We start from the raw sequence: 20223 nt of genomic DNA on the forward strand, positions 1-20223 counted from the left end.
GTCCGAAGTTTACAAACACATGATTTCTTTGAACTGTTCTTTGTCCAGGGTGCAAGGATTATATAATGCATATCTTTGATTTTTTTTTAAAACAAAAACTGGGTGCACAATTAGAATTAGAAGTGATTATAGATTACATATTTTGTAATACAGTATGCCTTCTCGGGACATTTGTTCGATTGCAACCGGACCGTTCAGGTTGTCATCAAAGACATTTCGCCTCAAATCCGATCGTCAGTTCAGTCAAAAACAAAAATCCAATATGAATCCAAACATGTGCATGCTATAGTTTGCGTTTGAGTGTAAAGCTTACAGGATGAGACTCGGCACCTCCAGATCCGAGTCGTCCCCCAGATTGTTCACAAGTGAGGGAAGGTTGGAGCGTGAAGTGCCGGACTGTCGCGGTGAAGCCGAAAGATCAAAATGTACCGGTCTATCTACCCCATCCTCAAATCCCTCCACTGTTAAATACCGGATTGAATACCCCCCCCAAAAAGCATCCTCACGCCACCTCCGCTCAGGGCAGGCCAATCTCCTCCTCCAGCCTCCAAGGACCAGGCTCAAAACGATGGGCAATCGCGCCTTTTGCACACCTGCCCCAAGTCTGTGGAACGGACTCCCTGAGGGCGCCACAAACTGTTTTAAAAAAGGATTAAAAACATATCTTTTTAGAAAAGCTTTTACATAGTTTGCCTACTTTAATGCATATTTTACATTTTTGGTTCACTGTGTTGTGTTAGTTTGGCTTTTGGTCATTTCCACCTCCACTGCTCTACTTATTTTGGTTGTGCTATTGTGACATTTGCTGTTAACTTTTATTCTTCTATTGCAACTTCGAGATCATTAATTTGATGCAAAGTGCATTAAAAATTACATTTATTATTATTATGCTCACCTAACAAAAGTACGATATTGCGGTTCGAAGCATCCATAATGAGTTTCCTCTGTAGGGTGGCTGAACTCACCCTAAAAATTAGCTTGAAGACCCCAGTCATCCGGGAAGTTTGGGCTTCCCTACTGAGACTGCCGCCTCCGGTGACCCAGACCAGAATTAACGAAAGAAAATGTACGGATGGTTGGACTTGTGCACCCAAGAAGACATAGAATACATACGTTTATTAATCATTCCATCCTGGAAAAAGAAGCCAATTAAAGTGAATATGACCTCCATGCCCATGATGAGTGTACGTGACTTCTGACCACCAATGTTCCTGTTTTTAAATGGTCGATAAAGACCTGATAGTAACACCTAAAACAAGTATAAGTTCCAATGTTGTCTTGTTTGGTTTTAAATGGCCATGGTATAAGCATGATAATGCACTCCAAGCTATTTTCATATGGAAAATGTGGATTGTAGATTAAAGTTATTATAATCGTTATTATCTCCACATCATCCATTATTCATCTCTCAGTCCATTGGCTGGTGCATTATCATTTACAATAGAGTGGCAAAGTGGGTGAGTGGGTGGGGTTGTACTGCATGTCCTGGGTTCTAAACTATAACTATTAGATTCGGTACTTGCCTTCGAGCCATTTCCTATTTTTGAATGAGCACAAAACAAATCTTGTAGTCAAAGTATTAGCATTTGTACATTAAAAAAAATATAAGAACTTGTGAAAAACAAAACAATTCACAATTCAAATTCTGCTTAAATGTAAGGAAGGAGGAAGAGGTTAAAGCCTTGCATTACCAGGACCATCAACAAACAACACATATAAACAAGTACACTTGGATAGATGAGGCATAATCAACTTGTGCATGGCTTTTTTTTTAAGAAACCCTGCATATAAAAGTCTCAAAATGTTAACCAAATAAACTTTTCTTCAACCGACAAGGACATCGACACCCACCATACAGCTCAATTTAACTTTATATTAAGCATTTCAATGTAGTACTTATATTAGTTTAGCCGCACCATATTAGATCTTTAGCACTTGTACACTAATTACACTTTTACACTAATTGCATCATGATGCAGATATCTTATATAAGCCTGAGTTCTGTTTGAAGATGAACGTGCCACGTCAGGGTCGTGACCGTTCACCCCATCCGCCGCAAAGCTCAAGTGGTTCAGTCATGCTGCGGACAACAAGACGACCGGCTGATCATTTGCCTGCAGGAGCTCAAGTCGTGTTCACGCGGCTGACAGCTCCCACAGAATGGGTCCACTGTACTGTTAGAATGGGGGCTTGTTAGGACCTACTCATGTCTGTTGTACCAGGGAGCGAAGGAAGGTAGTGGGAGAGTTTGCTGTAACCACAAAACTACACATTGTTACATTTTTTGTGTATTTTTCACTGAAAACAATAACCTGGTAGTTTTGTGTAGTGTTCAAGAGTTAGTGATTTCCGACTGCCTGTGAACACGTAAAAGTTAGTGGTGCTCCGATCACCATCTAGGATGGCGTTTTGTCTCCTCTCCGGGATGCCGAGGGCAGGGAGTTGGCTGCATCTGCGGTTCATAAGGCTGCAGGGGCCCAACAGAGGTGGGCAAACCTGATTTTCATTCATGGTTTCAATTAATAATGTGAGAAGGCTAGAAATAATGCATTTTGAAGTACAAAACATGAGTTGTGGATACCAGCATTTTGTTCATGTTCTGATAAAACGGCTTAGTTTGGCTTGAAATAATCTATGGAAATAAATGTTACAAAAATGAGTAGCTCTTGGCCATATTCATTTTAACATCATGCAATAGCATTTTGATTGAATTTTATGCTTGACTGAGTGTTTTATTTATTTTATTTTTATTTTATTTATTTATTTTATCTTATTTATTTTTATTTATTTTTATTCTTAATGTAGTTGACACATGAATGATGCACTGACTGTTTCGTTGTCAAAAAAGGACTATGCTATTCTATTCTATTCTATTTTGTAAATGTAGCTCTTAAACATTTCCACTGCGTGTATGTGATCGGTATTGGCATTGGTATCGGCCCATTTCACTCATGGATTATCGGGATTTGGTATCGGTAGCATAAAGCCCTGATCGAAGCATCCTTAGTAAAAATGGAAATATCCTCTGATTTTAGCCTGTCATCAAAGAAAGCAGTTCTAATATCTTTATGATTTAGGAAAAATAACACACACACATCAACGTTGACTTTTTTCCTCTTTTGTGATATACCGTATTTCCTGGACTGTAAGTCGCTTCGGAGTATAAGTCGCACCAGGCCAAAAATGCATCATTAGGTAGAAAAAAACATACATAAGTCGCACTGGAGTATAAGTCGCATTTTTTGAGGGTAATTTATTTATTATTATTTAACTACTTGACCAAAACAGACATGACGTCCTCTTGGAAGGCAAGTTCTAACAATAATAAAATAATAGAGAACAGGCTAAATAGGTGCAAGATATGTAAGATATGCTAACACAATGGTTATTCAGCTACACAAAAAATAAACAGAAACAGAAAAGATGTCCAGTGTTTATGTAACATAAATTCTTTTTTTCATTTACATATAAGTCGCACAAGCAGCCAACCTATGAAAAAAAGTGCGACTTATAGTCCGGAAAATACGGTAATGTGTATATAATCCAACCACTAACTCGTTCATGTTGGAACTACCCAATAAATACAATCAATTGCAACAATAACCCGCGATAGGTAAAAATAATAAGTAGTCAGCCAAGGCTGTTGTAAGGCTGTAAAACCCGTCATTATACACTTTATATATATACTTTTCTCAGACAGGCACTAAACACTCTCAAAGTTCAAAGTAAAGCATACTTCCCATACTTGCATAGGAACCATGTCTTTGTATTTGTTATACAGCATGTTTAGTTTCTTCAATTCAGACAAAAACAAAGAGAAGCTATGATTCCTAAGATAATCGACGTTAAAGAATAAGATCACATTTCATGAACTGCGGTCCCTCTTTATCATGATTTTAAACACTGAAACGGATAAACACACAAGCAAAGTAAAAATGCATTCAAGTCGCAAACGGACAATGTCAATGCGCTTTTGGGCAGGACAGGAAAAAACAAGCTGAAAGGCAGATAGCGTGGAAGCGGACGCTGCAGACTGAAACAACAATTTAACAACAACACTGTAAGGTCACTTGGAGTGGTCGGCGTGCATGCTGCTTGCGAGAGAAAAAAGAAGATGGCGTTGGAGACAGAGGTAGAGGATGGGGCCGGGAGATGAGGGAAGTACTCACGAATGGTTAAATCCATCACTTGAGACGCCAAGCAGAAGACAGGATGCTCGTACATCTCTCTCTTTTTCCCTACAGAGAAAGAGGGAGGATACCGAGGCATGCGAGAGGCCAGGGTCAGACGGACGGCCGTAGTGCTCGGTGGGGTTCGACCAAGGTTTTTTTAGGTCCACTTAGTTCATTGGATATATTTTTTGATCGGCGTTATCCGTATCATTTTCCAATGGATCCCAAAGAACAGTATGATGACACATTGGAAATAATCGCAATCACCGTACAAATCATCCCCATTGTCCATCATGTCCGTGTCCAATTGTAAAGACCAAAAGTCAGCATAAGCGGACAAATAATTGGACTATGATGTTTTTAAATGATTCTTACAAGGATGCAAATGGTGAGAAAATAAATCAACTGTCAAAAGTCTTGTCAGTATCGCTCCGCATTACTGTCGTAGCTCATGGGACGGTCGCCCGGTGATGGTTGGGCAGTCTGATTTTGGATTAACCATTCGTTCCACCAAGCAGGGTTAGATCTGAAAGGTCTGCGTGTTTATTCCTCAGAAGTCAAGAAGCACAGCACTATGAGGGGAGTTTTGTTTTTTTTTTCCTGAGAAAATGAACGCTAATACTAAGATTTGCCTTGCTGTGTTTCTTCAGGCAGGTGGAAGTTTCTTTACAGACATCATTTTGTACCATTTACCATTTCTCACATATAGTAGTAACTGCTTTGGAGTAGAGCTAAGGACTAATTGCATTAACTGTATTGAGCTAAACCACCCGCCATGGGGCCAAAGAGAGCTGTGAATGCCAGTAATATGATAAAGAAGATGAGAAACCTAATTGAATCCCAGAAAGAACTCAAAAAGTATTTTATTTGTACGCATAAATAAAATGTGTAAAATCTGTGCACGGCCGTTGAGTGGTTAGCGCGCAGATCTCACAGCGAGGAGACCCGGGTTCAATCCCACCTGTGTGGAGTTTGCATGTTCTCGCCCATGTTCTCCGGATACTCCGGTTTCCTCTCACAAAAACATGCTAGGTTAATTTGCGACTCCAAATTGTCCATAGGTATGAATGTGAGTGTGAATGGTTGTTTGTCTATATGTGCCCTGTGATTGGCTGGCCACCAGTCCTGGGTGTACCCCGCCTCTCGCCCAAAGACAGCTGGGATAGGCTCCAGCACCCCTAGTGAGGATAAGCGGTAGAAAATGAATGAATGAATTTTAGTTGGGAACTGATATTTCCCTGAAACTTACCTATGTTCTACTGGTAATGGTTTCAGGTTTTTTTAATTATATACAGTGGTACCTCGGTTTCGGTATGGCCTGTTTTATGTAAGATGTGTTTTTCCACAAAAATGATGTGTCTTGGTTATCGTACAGTGTGACAACAAACTAGATTTCATGGAATCGAGTGCTCAAACAAACCGTCCGGGCAACGGTGATTCAGCCTTTAGAGTTGGGACACTATAGACAGATTCTGGCATTCCTCTCGCATTCCAAAAACATGCATGTTAGGGTGTTGTCGGACATGTTGGAACGGACTAATAACAAACAACGGGGGGTGCTAACATTCAACGGCACAGGCAGTCATTGGTGCTTCCTTGTTTACCAACTGGAAATGAATATAAAAGTTGAGCGCTGCTTCTGTATATTTTGTTAAAAGAATAGATTTATGTTACCTTCATGATGTCTACTAAAGAAAACCTGCGTCAACAGAAAGATGAGCTGCCAGAGCAGAGCCTCATAATGATTTGTTTATTGGCCTTCCTGCTTGGAAACAGGAAGTGCCAATAGACAAGGAGAAGAAAATGGTGAGAATGGAAGTTATCGGAGAGCGAGGCAAAGGGAAGGGAGGATCTATTCAGCTGGAAGACCGACATGAGCTTCAGCCGGCGTGAGACTCAGCTGAAATAGAAGCTGAGGAAAAGTGGAAGCCAGCAAAGAGATTAGTGGGTAATTGAATGCATTTTTACTTTCTTTAAAGGCAGAGTCAGACGCAGAGAAGGTCAATCGCATCTGGCGCTAAAACAACCAAGTCCAGTAGGATCCTTTATTATGTACTACACATACAGTATTTGTAGGTATGATGGAGTACTAACTTACCTTCTAATTTGGCGTACTCTGACAGGCGCTGGTAATTGACCAAAGCTGCTTGCTCCAGACACTTACGGATCACAGATTTGACTTCCTCTTGTGGAACCGGGGTGACAACATCTTTCATCAAAACCTTTCAGGAAGGAAGAAGCTTTGTTTTTGTTTTTTTTTTAAACCTTTGACCATACGCTATACAGACAAAAGCATCATTTGGGTTGAGAAACCATCACACCATAACATCAAAGTCAGCTCTTTATGCTGCACTCTTCTCCAGCGGGTATCTGCAGCTGTGTGTTGGACGGACGTTTAGTTTGTGAATACAAAAATGAAGTTCTGGTGTTAAAATAGGACAGTTTCCTAAGTTTCTATACACTGGAATGGATCCAGGCATCGAGTCACGTATTAAAATTGTCTTCTTTTAGTATTTCAGTGTGGCGTATAGTCCGGGAAATACGGTTGTAACATTAAAATATTGTCAACAGAGCACAGTATCATTTCATTTAATGATCTTGGATTTGTGATTTGTTCACTCACCCTTTCAAGCAAGGACAATGTTGCTTTCAGGGCACCCTCTGGGCGTCCGAATGGAAAGCAATACCTTTCAGAGAAAGCGTTAAACGCATAAAAAGATACTGCATTCGGTTTCCCCATGAATTACCCCGCCAACCGTTCTCACCTGAAATGTGTAATCTGGTTTTCTAGAAGCACTCGAAGCCTTTCCTTGATCTCCTCAAAGCGCTCCTTCTCCTCTACGGTTACGGTGCCGATGCCGTCGGGCCTGAAACATGACAGCAGAGGTTCAAGAGGAACGCAGACGAGGTAACTGCCAAGTTTGGGAAGGAACGATTTAGCCTTTTTTGTTTTTTGACATTCCTAATACGGAAGCATTGATTCAGACAAAATAAAAAAGCAACTAAATTGTGTCAATTCTGTTGCAGTTATTACCAGTATGCAGTACAACAACCATATAACCTAAAAAAAAATAATAAGTACAATGATTATTACTATTATTATTATTATTATGGCCTTTAGCTGCAGTGACCACAATGGGATGCTTCATCATTTGAAACATTTGATTCAGCCATACATTTGGAGTTGTGTTAAATCCATAGAAATACGGCTGCTCAAGCAGGTGTGCATGTGTGTGTGTGTGCGTGTGTGTGTGTGTGCACGCCCAATGTGTTTATCCTAACTGACATGGTTGGGCCTGGGTGGAATGTGAGCAGAGTGCATGTGACAGAAGAGGCGCTGGACTGGTGGCTGTGACAGTATGATGAGACGCAGGACACATGACACACCCTCTATCCATCACCCCCTGTCGACCTCCACCTCTTTTTGACATGTCCTTTCGGTGGACAACGGGAAAGTGTGTGTGTGTGTGTGTGTTTTGGGGGTGTTGGTGAAACGCATGAAACAATGTTTCCCGAGTGGCGGTGTTTGATATCAAAGGATACCAGCATGGTCAGCATCGGCTATCATCTAATCCGGACGCACTTCACTTTTCATGAACATGTCAAGAGACTGTCGCTGCCACCTGTAGATGTGTGCTGTTGTAAATCACGTGAGTGGGGGGGTGGAATGGGAATGGGAATGGTTTATGCATCAGATTACAATTGAATGCATCACATAATCAGTTCCCAGTTCCACATGTCCAAAAGGAGTAGGAAGAAGCAAAGCTTATTGAATCCTACCCCTTCATCTGGTACTTTTACAATCAGTAACTATTACATTATATTAGGAAAGCAGGAAGTGAACAAATGTGAGTATTTTTTGTGACTTTCTATTTTATGGCTGTGGCTGAAAAATAAAAATAAAAATAAAAATAAAAATAAAAATAAAAATAAAAATAAAAATAAAAATAAAAATAAAAATAAAAATAAAAATAAAAATAAAAATAAAAATAAAAATAAAAATAAAAATAAAAATAAAAATAAAAATAAAAATAAAAATAAAACCAAGTTCAATCCCACCCTCGGCCATCTCTGTGTGGAGTTTGCATGTTCTCCCCGTGCATGCATGGGTTTTCTCCGGGTACTCCGGTTTCCTCCCACATTCCAAAAACATGCTAGGTTAATTGGCCACTCCAAATTGCCCGAATCAAATTTTGTTATTTGTTATGTTCTGATCTTTAGAGCTCTCCCGACAAACGGGAGATACATTACATGACCTTCACGCTGCATGCAGTCAGCCATGGCATGTCTGACCATGATACAGTGAAAAAAAGCACTCCTCCCATTCTGTGTGGAAGTGGTTTTATCCTTCTAACCCCACTCTGTTTGAAACCCTTTTTTAAGTTCAGAATAACAAACTGTAGGTTAAGTAGCTCGGTAGAATGCTATGTTGAAAGTGGTGAATCCCATTTAACATGCACACGATTTACACAATTCACAGCACTGCATGTCCAAAAAGGAGTAGGAGGAAGCAAAGCTTATCAAATCCTACCCCTCATTAGTCGCAATAATAGTCAAGGTTATAGCTACTTTAAAGAACTATACAACAGACTTAATGATAGTAATACATTGATAGTAGCTGATGAGACACAGAATACCGAACCCTACTTTGTGGAAATTCATTTAACGTGATCGTGTCTGGAACCAATTAACCACAATAAAGGAGGGACGAGTGTAATAATCAATAATTATATGAAATATGGACTTTTCCTTAAAAATGTTAATGTATTCACCGCCTATGAGCTCCTACTGATTGAAAAAAAAAGTGAAAAATTCCACTCATGGTAATTTCTTCAACACTAAAACAAGTGAAATGTGCTCCAAACTGCAGTTAGTAGTATTATTCCCAAGTTAAGACATTTGTGATGAATACAAGAGATGATATAAATGGACGTGACATGAATGTGGACACAAGTCAAGTCATGACACTGAAGCAGGCGCTTACTTAGCGCATGGACATCTCTCGGCCAGCAGGCTATTAGAAGGCAGCGGTGGGTTTCTTGGGTGGGGGTTGGTCTGATTGAGGTGTGTGGTGTGTGTCGGCGGCCCGAGACGTTCAGCCATCACAAGTGACAACTTGTCAACCTGTCATGGCGGCCCCTCCAGGCGATATGGATGAACTGGCTGAGCCAGGTCTCGCTCCATGTGTACACGCGGGTGTCGCTTATTTGACATCATGTGGTTAAAAGTCCACCTTTCGGCGTATGTTTACGTATGGAAACATACCGTGAGAAGATGATTTTATGCTACGTTCGGACTTTTTTCTGTGCAGACAAACTTTATGTCCTCCTACTTTATATCCTCTTCTCTTTTTTGTCTGTTTCTCTTCAAGCAAAGGCCCATCTGTCCAGGCCAATCAGAGAAGGCCTCCGTCCCCAAGTCACTGTTTGTCAGCGGGACAGAGGGAAGGATGGATGAAGCCATGTGGATTGGTTGGGGTGGGGGTGAAGAGGTGCCGCGGCAGACGGCCCCCCTTGACCTCCTCCCTCAGTACCAGAGTGGCCCTGGTCCATCTTTGTTATGCTTCATCTGTGGCTGGCCGACTGAGATGTCGACACACACAGGACATGAAGTCAATACTGCAACTTAGAGAAAGGAAACTGAGAATGATGTATTCAGTGGTACCTCCATTTTTATCATTCATTTGTAGGGCATTTATCTTCATATGCAATGAATCCATTCCAGACACCCAAATATATATCATATATAACAAAAATACCACCATGGACCAACGTATAACCAACCATTACTTTTCTCTACTATAATTGTAATAAAATAAAAAAAAATTGGTAACGCTTTATATTAAGATGCTTGTAATAAGCCTTAATAAGTAGTAATTAAAGTTAATAAGAGTTTTATTATAGTAATAAGATTTACTATTAAATGCTTATTAGCATTTATACGGCTTTATAAGCAGTTATTATATTTTAATAAGCCTTTAATGAGGGTTTATTACAGGATTCATTGCTAATCTAGTTAAAATTAATAAAAGTCGTATAATATTAATAAGATTTACTATTAAATTTAAGTTAAGTTACCATTACCATAAATGCTTATTAGCATTTATAGGGCTATATAAGCAGTAATTATATTAAGTAATTATATTATGTAAAATAAGATTCTTATATGCCTATTAGTATTAATAATGCAATATAAATGTAAATTAATAAATCTTCATTAATTTAATGTTAATATACTGAAACTGATTGTAATAAGCACCAATTATATGTCAATAATATGAAAATAATACCTTATAAAGGCTAATAAATCCTTGTATTACATACTTATTACTGTTAATAATGTAAAATAAAATAAAAAATAAATTAGTTTTGCTGGCCCATCTTGGAAAAGTAGGCTCCAGCACCCCCCGTGACCCTCGTGAAGATAAGTGGTAGAAAATGAATGAATGAATGAATGAATAAATGAATGAAATAGAACGTTTTTGATGGTGCTATCCACAGGGGAAAAATAATCCAACAGAGGGCGCTGTCCCATAAATTCATTCCATCAACGTTTTCCAGCAGGAAGATGCTTTGCTTGTTTTTAAAGTACATTACTCTACTGTATGTACTGTGTACTACATATTTTTAGGGCTTTTTTATGGCTGTGTCCACTATTAACTGTATACAACAATAAAAAATCTTATAGATATTCCTATTCCCGCGACCCCAGTAGGATAAGCGGCATAGAAAATGGATGGATGGATGTCCTTATCAGATTAGACTCACCTTCTTGGTCGGGATAAAAGTTGATCCATTTTCTTCATGATTTTGAGTTCTTTCCTAACACTTTGGGGGGAGGGTTCGGGGGCGGAGGGGAATAGGATTCTTTCAAGTTCGGCCTCCGATACCGGCCAGTTCGACAACTCTGACACACGCTGACTAGGAAGAGTTTTTTTGGGGGGGGTTTAGGGATGGGATTTGTTATATGAGCGTAGTTATTAAAGGTTTTTATGGGAAAAGAGACAAAAGGTGAACATGAAAAAAAGTTGAGAACCAAGACAAAGGCAACTTAAAACAAATCAAAAGTTGACTTGATGAAAATGATGAAACGTCAACAATGGAGGACGGTTGCGTGCGGATTTGGTTGTGTACCTATTTCCGTGGACGTGGGAGGCACAGAAAGCAAAGCTGTAGTGCAGGAGGGTCGGGTCAATCATAGCTCCGTTCTCCGCCCTCTCCAGCAGATCGCTCAGGTAACACAAGTGACGATGGCAGCCTCGGACTCCGTAGCGAGCGCAATACTCGTCCAAGACAAACACCTGACCGGGACTGAACCAGCCCTGGATAGAAGTGGCAGACACAACATAACCCCGCTGAACCACCCCCTGAGGCACACACACGCAGATTGCTTACCAGACAGGAGTAGGAGTCGTTGAGTCTGTGATCCAAAGTCAGGCGTTGGACGAGTTCAAAGAGCGAAGCGTGGTCAAAGTTACAGGGATTGGCGGAAATAAACTCATCCATGCCATGCTTCTGGGCTCGATCGGCATCTGTATCGGCATGGTATAGTCCAAAAGGGTGGGGCCGGGAGGAAGGAAGGAGGAAAGAAGGGGAAAAAAGGAAAAAAAATCTTAATTATATTCTGATTTGCCCATTTTTTCACACCCAAAAACACAACAAAATCCCAAGATACTAGAGATCCGGACTTTTTCAAGCCTTTGCTGCTGTTGACTGAATTAGATCTCAGGATCTTGCAATAGTTTCTCAGGATTTTGTTAGGTACTCCTTAAAAATACTACAGATTCGCAATATGAATAACTTTTTCACATCTACTTTGTACTTTGTTCACACTTGGAGGTAACAAGGATCGGAACAAAGTAGCTTTTTTCACCAACTGTACTCGTTGATTTGTCCGACCACATCACGACTATCTGGAGAACCAGAGTATAGTGCAGATGGAGTCACCTGCTGTGGCCCAGCAAGGTGCACTATATTCGGACACATGTTCCGAGCAGATGGTGTGACGCCAGGGAGGTCTTTGGCAAGAAAAAAGGAGCGCTTGATTTGCTTTACAGTATGGTAAGTACGGGTCATCTTGTCTCGTTGGAGCATTTTTTTTTTGGGGGGGGGGCTATTAAGTTGTTTTGTTTTGGGGTTTTTTTTTTACCTTTTTTTACCTTTATTTTTACCTTTGAGATGCAACCCATCGTGAATCCCTGAACCATCAGACTCAAGTTGCCTGACTCACCGTCCCCCTGCAGAAGCCCACCTCCACCAGTCAACCCGGCCCTCCAGCTGACCCAGCTCCTCCTCCTAAGGTGGTCGATCTTGACGAATGTTAACGGGTGTCAATATTAGCTCGCTTTCTATCGAGTACTCGCTGGGGGGGGTTGCGGGACCAATCATCTTCCCATTTTTGTCCTGCTTTTATTTTGTTGCATTGGCGACACCTTCATCGAGGCACAGATGAACACACCAGGAAGACCAGGAACGGTTGTTCTTTTGTTTCTGTGTCACGTTTCGCGGTTAATTGGTTCCAGCCCCAACCACGCGAAAATTAATTTCCACGATATAGGATTCAATGTTACTAATAAACTGAATATTTTTGTAGTTTGAACATTTTAGCCATAAAATAACCCGCCTATAGTTGCAGTAACCCTCCTATTAGTCGTTGTTTACGCCACATTGCGATTGCATTGCTGCAAGGACTCGAGGTGGGCACTAATAAGCTAATAAGCTAGCGAGCTAACTAGTTGGAATTTGTTTCTTCTAAACTTAAGAAGCCAAAAACTTACCACTTCCACACAGGATGGGAGGAGAACTTTTTCATGTCAGATATGCTGTGGCTGACTTCATGCAGTGTTAAGGTAATGAATGCAGTGCTTCTCAATTATTTTCTGTCATGCCCCCCCCCCGAGGGTAATGGTAGCTCCTAGCATTATATCTTCCTGTACGTTTAGTTATTTTTGTCACTTTGTTTTGTTTTTCGTGCACCCTCAAGTGTTACCGGTTCCTTTTTGTTTGTACTTTTAGTCTTTTTATTTTTAATAAAAGACCGTTCACTCGTACGTTGACGCTGTCGGCTGCTTTGGGGTCCAAGCGACTCACTTTGGCAACGCACGATGATTCCACAGAGCTGCACAGTAATCAAACGACTTGTCGGCCAATATCCTCTTAGCCGCCCAATGACAGCACACCAGTCAACAAACAAAACAAAGAGGAAGATGCTCGAAGCTAATTGTGTCTGCTCTAAAAGTCCACCCACCCCCCCTAACACCCCCCCGAAAAAACATAAATAAATTACAAATCTAAAAAAATGACATTGTGATGCCCCGTTGGTCTGTAGCTGCTGGCCTGTCAGGTCCGTTTGATGTGAGTGAGAGGGAGTGGAGGCAAGCAGGAGGGATGGACAGTAACTTGCAGTGACACCTCCACCCACCACCCCCGCCCATCTGGACTGGGGAAGGACGGCCCTGACAATGATTGATGACAACTATTCATTTATAGATCCAGAGGAGAGGAACCAGGAGGCATCTACTACACGACTGGTGGTCAATAGATTTGGGCCTTTTTTTTTGTAGTGTGCTTTTTTATTTTTTGTCCTGTCTTTTACAGCGTACTCCTGTCAAAATACAGACTTTTAATCATTTCCGTGTCATCAATTCTCTTCATGGCAAATAGTCGTCATTGTACCTTGCACGTTTGTTGACTGTGACAGGAAGTAACTGGAGTAAAGGAATGGTTGACGTGATGTCATATTATCCATTGCAGCCACACAGGTGTGAACTAGCAAGCAGTTATTTGGTAACATTCGCTGACTTGCTGCATGATAACATTGTGCAGCAATCGCACTGCATTATTCATGGCCTGGCACTTTTAACTTGGTAATTACCAGCGGATGGGACTCGGTTGGACTCCAGGGGTTGTGTCAAAAACAACTCGCAAACTCGCATCTTGCAGATGTACATTAGTTAGGAGCTGTCATTTGCCGCTGGCAAGTCGGAAACTGTTTTTAATTTGTTGCAATTGCTACATCCGCTTTTGTTTGTCAACATATAACGTGTTTTGGGGTTGACTACGGCCTATTGTTAGTCCAAAAATATACATTTTTAGGCAAATGTTACGTCGGCTTGGCATTTTCTAGCATAAAAATGGCTAAGTGAACAAAAATAAACAAATGTAAGGCATTCAGAAGACGCATTCAAAGACGTGATACGTAGTATACTTCAGTAGGTGTCAGTAAAGTTAGCTTGATGAGACCTAAGGAAGTACGCTGTCAACAACAACAAGGAACTTCCCCAATGCTAACGTGTGAGTTAGTGTTATGTCTTATTGTCTGTTATTATGTCTACTATACTGCATAACATTGTTGTAAAATTCACTTATCACAGTAAACGAGTGATTACTGTATACCATATTAGGAAATCGTACACAAGACAAATGCAGTTTCCGCAACCAGAGCATGTAACATTAGGAATATTGTTATTTGGGTTTGACACAGACGTCTAAAAAGTGGCGGACCGGGGTTCAGTGTTCACGCCAATGGCTCTATTTGTGCACGGTGACGCAAACGTCCAGTTTGTATCATCAGGAGACGAACCAAACCGACTCGCCGTGTTCAGTGTGACTTGCACTTTGCGGCAAGGTGTGGATCCAGTATGACCCCCGGGGGTCGCACACTCATCATTGCCATCAACGGGGTGTTATCAGACATCTACAACACAAATCTGATGATGTCACCACCAACCTGAAAAAAACATAAGCACCCGAAGTGTTTCCTGAATATGATACAGAACCTCTGCGGCCGGTCTATGGCTTTAAATCAGCACATCTCACTCGTAGACCGGCCGTAGGAACCCGTACCTTTGATTCTTACCGAGGATTTAACCCAAAACCTGAACAGTTCGCTGAAATAGCTCTATATGTGCATGAACAAATGACGTTATTTATGCATGCATATGAAATCCCAAAAACGTGAGTCCTTTGGGTGCGTGATCTTTTGGGCATTTGCCAAAGAGGACAAGACATTGGAAAAAAACAAAGAGGAAAGAGAAAAGAGGGAGGAAAGCACTTACCGTTCAATCCAGCTTACAAGAAGCAGGGCCGGGGTTAAAAAGAGGAAAAAGAAAGGAAGAAGAGGGAACAAACAGAGAAACATAAAGACACATAGCAAAGCCACGACACACGCTCAAGTGTTACAGCAGATTTACAACAGAGAGCCAAGCAACGAAGAAACCGTAGAGGTAAAAGCTGAGGCATCATGTGTGAGTGACAGATGTTTTGAATTGATTGTCAGAGATGGCTCGTCCAATCATCACATTCGAACTTCACAGTGTGTTATTATATGCAAGAAAAGAAACAACAATGATGCAATATACTCATAAGACAAAGATGGGATATGAACTTGAAAGTCAATAGCTTACAGAACTGAGATATCGGTGCATCAAGCTGCGGCACCGTGCCCCCTCTGGAGTTGAGTTTCTGGACTTGGGTGGGAGGGACCGGCTTGTGTGATTGGCCGGTGGCTCGGTACATGGCCTGCACCCACAGAATTCGGTCCTGCTCGTCATCGCTGGCAAAGATAACCGTGTCGCCCTCTTTCACGGCGTTAAAGAATGCCCGGCCACCATCCAGTCCTGATGGACACACGTCATGATTGGCAGTAATGGTATTGGTGTTATACTTAGACTGTATTAGACAACGTAGTACTACTTACACAAACATCAACTGCCTACCAAGCAGTGTAGGAACGCTAATTACTGTATTTTCTGGACAATAAATCACTTTTTTTCATAGGTTGGCTGTTCCTGGGACTTATACTCCAGAGCGACTTATAAACGAAAAAACTGTTTATGTTACATAAACACTGGAAATCTTTTCTGTTCATGTTTATTTTTTGTGCAGCTGAATAAGCATTGTGTTAGCATATCTTACACCTATTCAGTCTGTTCTCTATTCTTTTATTGTTACAACTTGCCTGTCTACTGTGTAAGGTAGTAAGGTACTACTAAGATAAGGTGAGTATTTATGGCTGTGTTACCTGGTTGCGGGTCGGTGTAGTCCACGGTGTAGCCGTCCAGCTGGAGCAGCTCCACTGGCTCCGCCTTCTTTTCCCGGTAGCTGCACATCGCAAAGGTGTACTGACTCACCTGTTGGGAGCCGAAGATGTTCATTTCAATTAACTACAGCAGTACAGTAGTATTCTAGACATAATAGCCACCGGTAAGTACATTTTCTACACTAACATGTCTTATTTATGTCTCAGATGGCTTATTTTCTATTATTATGAGTACAATATTGGGTAGTATATATTTAAAAGTGACTATAGGGGTGTTATATCATGTCTACAAGGCTCTAATAATGTTTAAAAACCTATTTAGAAGGTCATGAATAGGTTTTCGATTCGATATTTTGTTCTGCACTTTATTAGAAAGCAGGAAGTGAACAAATGTAACAGTTACTGATTGTAAAAGTACCAGATGGAGGGGTAAGATTTAATAAGCTTTGCTTCTTCCTACTCCTTTTTGGACATGTGGAACTGTGAAGTGATTATGGGATGCATTCAATTGTAATCTGATGCATGTTCAAATGAAATAAAACCATTACTTTATTAATATTGAATTATTCACTTATCGCGATCAGGTCAGGAACCAATCAACCATGGGGTGACTGTGTCATAATTCCAAGAGTGATTCGTTCATGATTACACCCACAGCATATCTTGACAAATAGATTGAAATTGAAAAGTTTTTTTTTTAAAGGCCAGTGCTGACAATATATAATATAATTTGTATTTAATAGAATCTATGCCGGTAACGGGCAGCGCTGCCAGTCATAGCGGCCTGTCGTCACAAATCACCAGGCTTGATTGGCCAATCAGCCTCTGCTCTCCCTCTCACTGCGGCTGTACGCTGGGTGTGCGTGAGTGACAAACGAGATTCCCAACGACAGCACTGATGAGACCCGGGGCCAAAGGAAAAAAGGATGGAGAGAACCGGCTTGACTCTCCAGCAACTCTCTGGCCTCTAGGAAACCACAAAGGCAAATCTTAGACTAAATTACACCCAAAACTACCACCTCCGCCTGGCTCCCGCTCACACGGTATCGGCATTACAGCCATACTTTGAAGTAATGAAGGAGTTTAACTAAAGTTTAGCCAACTCAATGTTACACCGAAGAACTACAATACCGGTGTAGTGTAGTGTAGTGTAGTGTAGTGTAGTGTAGTGTAGTGTAGTGTAGTGACATTCACACGTGTCGCTTGGATGGACGGTGATAATTGCCCTATTGAGCAGGTTCCATTGAAAATGAATGGACTTCCGTGTGTGGCAGCCATTACTCTTTTGAACGCATATTGTTATGAAAAGTCAAACTCGTTATTCCTATAACCCCCAACGAAATACGACCAGAACAGGACCAGGTGGGGACTCAGTCTCATTGGGAACGTTCTAGAACAGGGGTGGGCAAACTTTTTGACTCGCGGGCCGCATTGATATGACGGGGGGGGGGCAGACTATATATTTTACACGTAACAGTCCACCTGGTATTATTTTATCTGTAAAATTGTCATGCAATCTGCTATTATTATTTATTATTTTAGATTTATATTTAAATATTTTAAAAATAATAAAATATTATAATAATTACAATAAAATTAAAATAATAATTATTATATTATTATTATGTAAAATATGCAAAATATAATGTGCAAATATAACTATAACTATATATATATAAATAATATTATATATAATTAATATAATAATTAGAATTAATATAATAATAATAATATTCATAATAGTTCTAATAATAATTATAATAATCTAATAATAATAATAATTATTATTATTATTATTATGTGCTTGTGTCCCTTTTTTCAGGAGCACTTTGTAAACAACAGACCATGTCAAAAAACGAAATTGATAAAACCATCAAAAGGTTGGCTCAGGCCATGATGCCAGGTTGTATGTTGAGTTTAAATGAAATACTTTGGAAAGATTGGGCGGGCCGTATTCAAACACTTGGCGGGCCGGATGTGGCCCCCGGGCCGTAGTTTGCAAATCCAAACTTTCCCTTTAAATGAATTGTCAGTATTTCCAATGGGAAAAATTGATTCATTTTCTACTGCTTTTTCCTCAGGAGGGTCGCGGGGGTGCTGGAGCCTATCCCAGCTGTCTTCGGGCGAGAGGCGGGGTACACCCTGGACTGGTGGCCAGCCAATCACAGGGCACATATAGACAAACAACCATTCACACTCACATTCATACCTATGGACAATTTGGAGTCGCCAATTAACCTAGCATGTTTTTGGAATGTGGGAGGGAGATGGCCGAGGGTGGGATTGAACTCGGGTCCCTTAGCTGTGAGGTCTGCGCGCTTACCACTCGACCGCTGTGCAGCCCGTTCCAGAAATATTACACATTTTATTTATGCGTACAAATAAAATACCTTTTGGGATTCAATTATCAAATTGCGGGCTCTCTTTGGCCCCATGGCGGGTGGTTTAGTTACAGTTACAGGTTACAGTTAATGCAATTAGTCCTTATCTCATCAGATCAGCACGTTATAAAAAGTCTTTATTATTTGTATAAGTAATACATATATATATATGCATATAAGACATGCATAATAGCATGAGTACGCATAGTGGTCGGTTGTGTTTGTGCACCCAGACACAGAGAAAACTCCAAATAGACACACTTGAATGCTGAGTGGATGGAGCGCTATTTGTCACTTGCAATATATTTAGCCGGGAGCAAGCAAGAGGCTTCAAGTTGGCGCTCAGGCTTTTCTAGCTGCAAGTGTTAGGCCAGCGAGTGTTCGACTTTGTCAATCCCCTGTCAACTTGTAGCTCTGAGACATATCCTCCACAGCGCGCAAGCGACAAGCGTTCCCCCCGCATGCTGCCCACCTCCCGATGCAGTCACCAGGAAATGGCTGCTCAGCCCCCAAACTCCTGACAAAAGCCTGCCTGGCTTCCCCATCATTCCCTTGACAGCTGAGGCACGACAGCTTGGTTGCATCTCCCTTCTATTGGAGTCGAACAGGCTCAAAGGAGATTGGGCTTCAGGTTGGTCAGTTTATTTATGCTGGGAGGCAGCCCAAGTAGCGTGAAATCTTTATTACGCTCTAATCGTTTATCTTTGGATTAGTTCTTCAATATTTAGTCTTACACTTATTTCATGGAATCAATCATTTTGTCTAAGCTAAACTTAAAATACTTGATTGTTGTGGTGTTTTTACCCCAACAAATGCTCACCGACAAAGCCTTGATCGTGTTCTTTATTATATTTATTATTTTTAGAACAAATATGTGTGTAAAAAGAGCTTTGTAGAAACTTTTAGGTAAAAAAACAAAACAAAAGTCTTACCTGAACGAGCACAAAGAATCGTTTCTTCCATCTTTTCCACACATTCTTGCCAATAGCAAACAAGTAGCTGTGGGATGAAAGACAATAACAAAAACTCATGGAATTATTATATAAGACAACATGTTGACTGACATTTTTTATAGTGTGGAATAGAGCTGTTCTAGGAGTACTAGTATATTCTCTATGATGTGTGGTGCTGGAGTGGGCATTGTGGGCACAAGTCTTTTTCAACTGCGACATCTTCTGGTTGAACAAGGTTATTGCAGCCAAACACAGGAGACGCTGTTCATATTCGTATCATTACTTTTTTAGTCTTTTAGTATCACTGATAAAATAAATACAAACATTCAAGTGTATTCACTTTAAAGCCAAAATATGTGGGATCTTTGTAAATAATTGTTAGATATTTTTTTGTTTTGTGTAATATTAGGACTTTATTTCCTTAATATTTTCCCCAATCTAATTTTCCAAATATTTAATACTTTTCTCATAATATTAAAACCTTTTAGAATATTTTTTTCCTTTCATATTTCCACTTCTATTATTGAATTGAATTATTGAATTATTGTTCTTTATTATATTACAAATGTATTTTTTTTGCCATAAAACTCTCAAAACCTTGAATTTACGTTCCTTTTTTATTAATATTATTTCGGCTGTTGTTTTTTATATTTGCCAATTATTTAAACTTTCTCCCCA

At 40.4% G+C, this 20223-nt stretch overlaps 1 protein-coding gene across 13 annotated transcripts in view; it reads right to left on the reverse strand.

The window, feature by feature from the left end:
- Positions 1–20223, reverse strand: part of cadpsa (Ca2+-dependent activator protein for secretion a) — an 81546-nt gene that overhangs the window by 38037 nt on the left and 23286 nt on the right. For 7 of the 13 annotated variants that reach the window (XM_078794398.1, XM_058065699.2, XM_078794394.1 and 4 more), the window contains exons 9-17: positions 19525–19591; positions 16194–16302; positions 15577–15789; positions 11567–11703; positions 11306–11493; positions 10940–11092; positions 6938–7039; positions 6796–6859; positions 6271–6394 (exon numbers count right to left, since the gene is read on the reverse strand). In XM_078794398.1, the coding sequence (XP_078650524.1) occupies positions 6271–6394; positions 6796–6859; positions 6938–7039; positions 10940–11092; positions 11306–11493; positions 11567–11703; positions 15577–15789; positions 16194–16302; positions 19525–19591 (1157 nt within the window). Of the gene's footprint in view, positions 1–4169; positions 4239–6270; positions 6395–6795; positions 6860–6937; positions 7040–10939; positions 11093–11305; positions 11494–11566; positions 11704–15576; positions 15790–16193; positions 16303–19524; positions 19592–20223 lie in introns of all 13 variants that reach the window. The other 6 variants (XM_058065755.2, XM_058065719.2, XM_058065765.2 and 3 more) reach the window with 2 other exon arrangements.

This window comes from Doryrhamphus excisus, linkage group LG11 (assembly GCF_037039965.1).
Source record: "Doryrhamphus excisus strain RoL-2023G ecotype Guam linkage group LG11, RoL_Dexc_Guam_v1.1, whole genome shotgun sequence".
Classification (NCBI taxonomy): Eukaryota; Metazoa; Chordata; class Actinopteri; order Syngnathiformes; family Syngnathidae; genus Doryrhamphus; species Doryrhamphus excisus.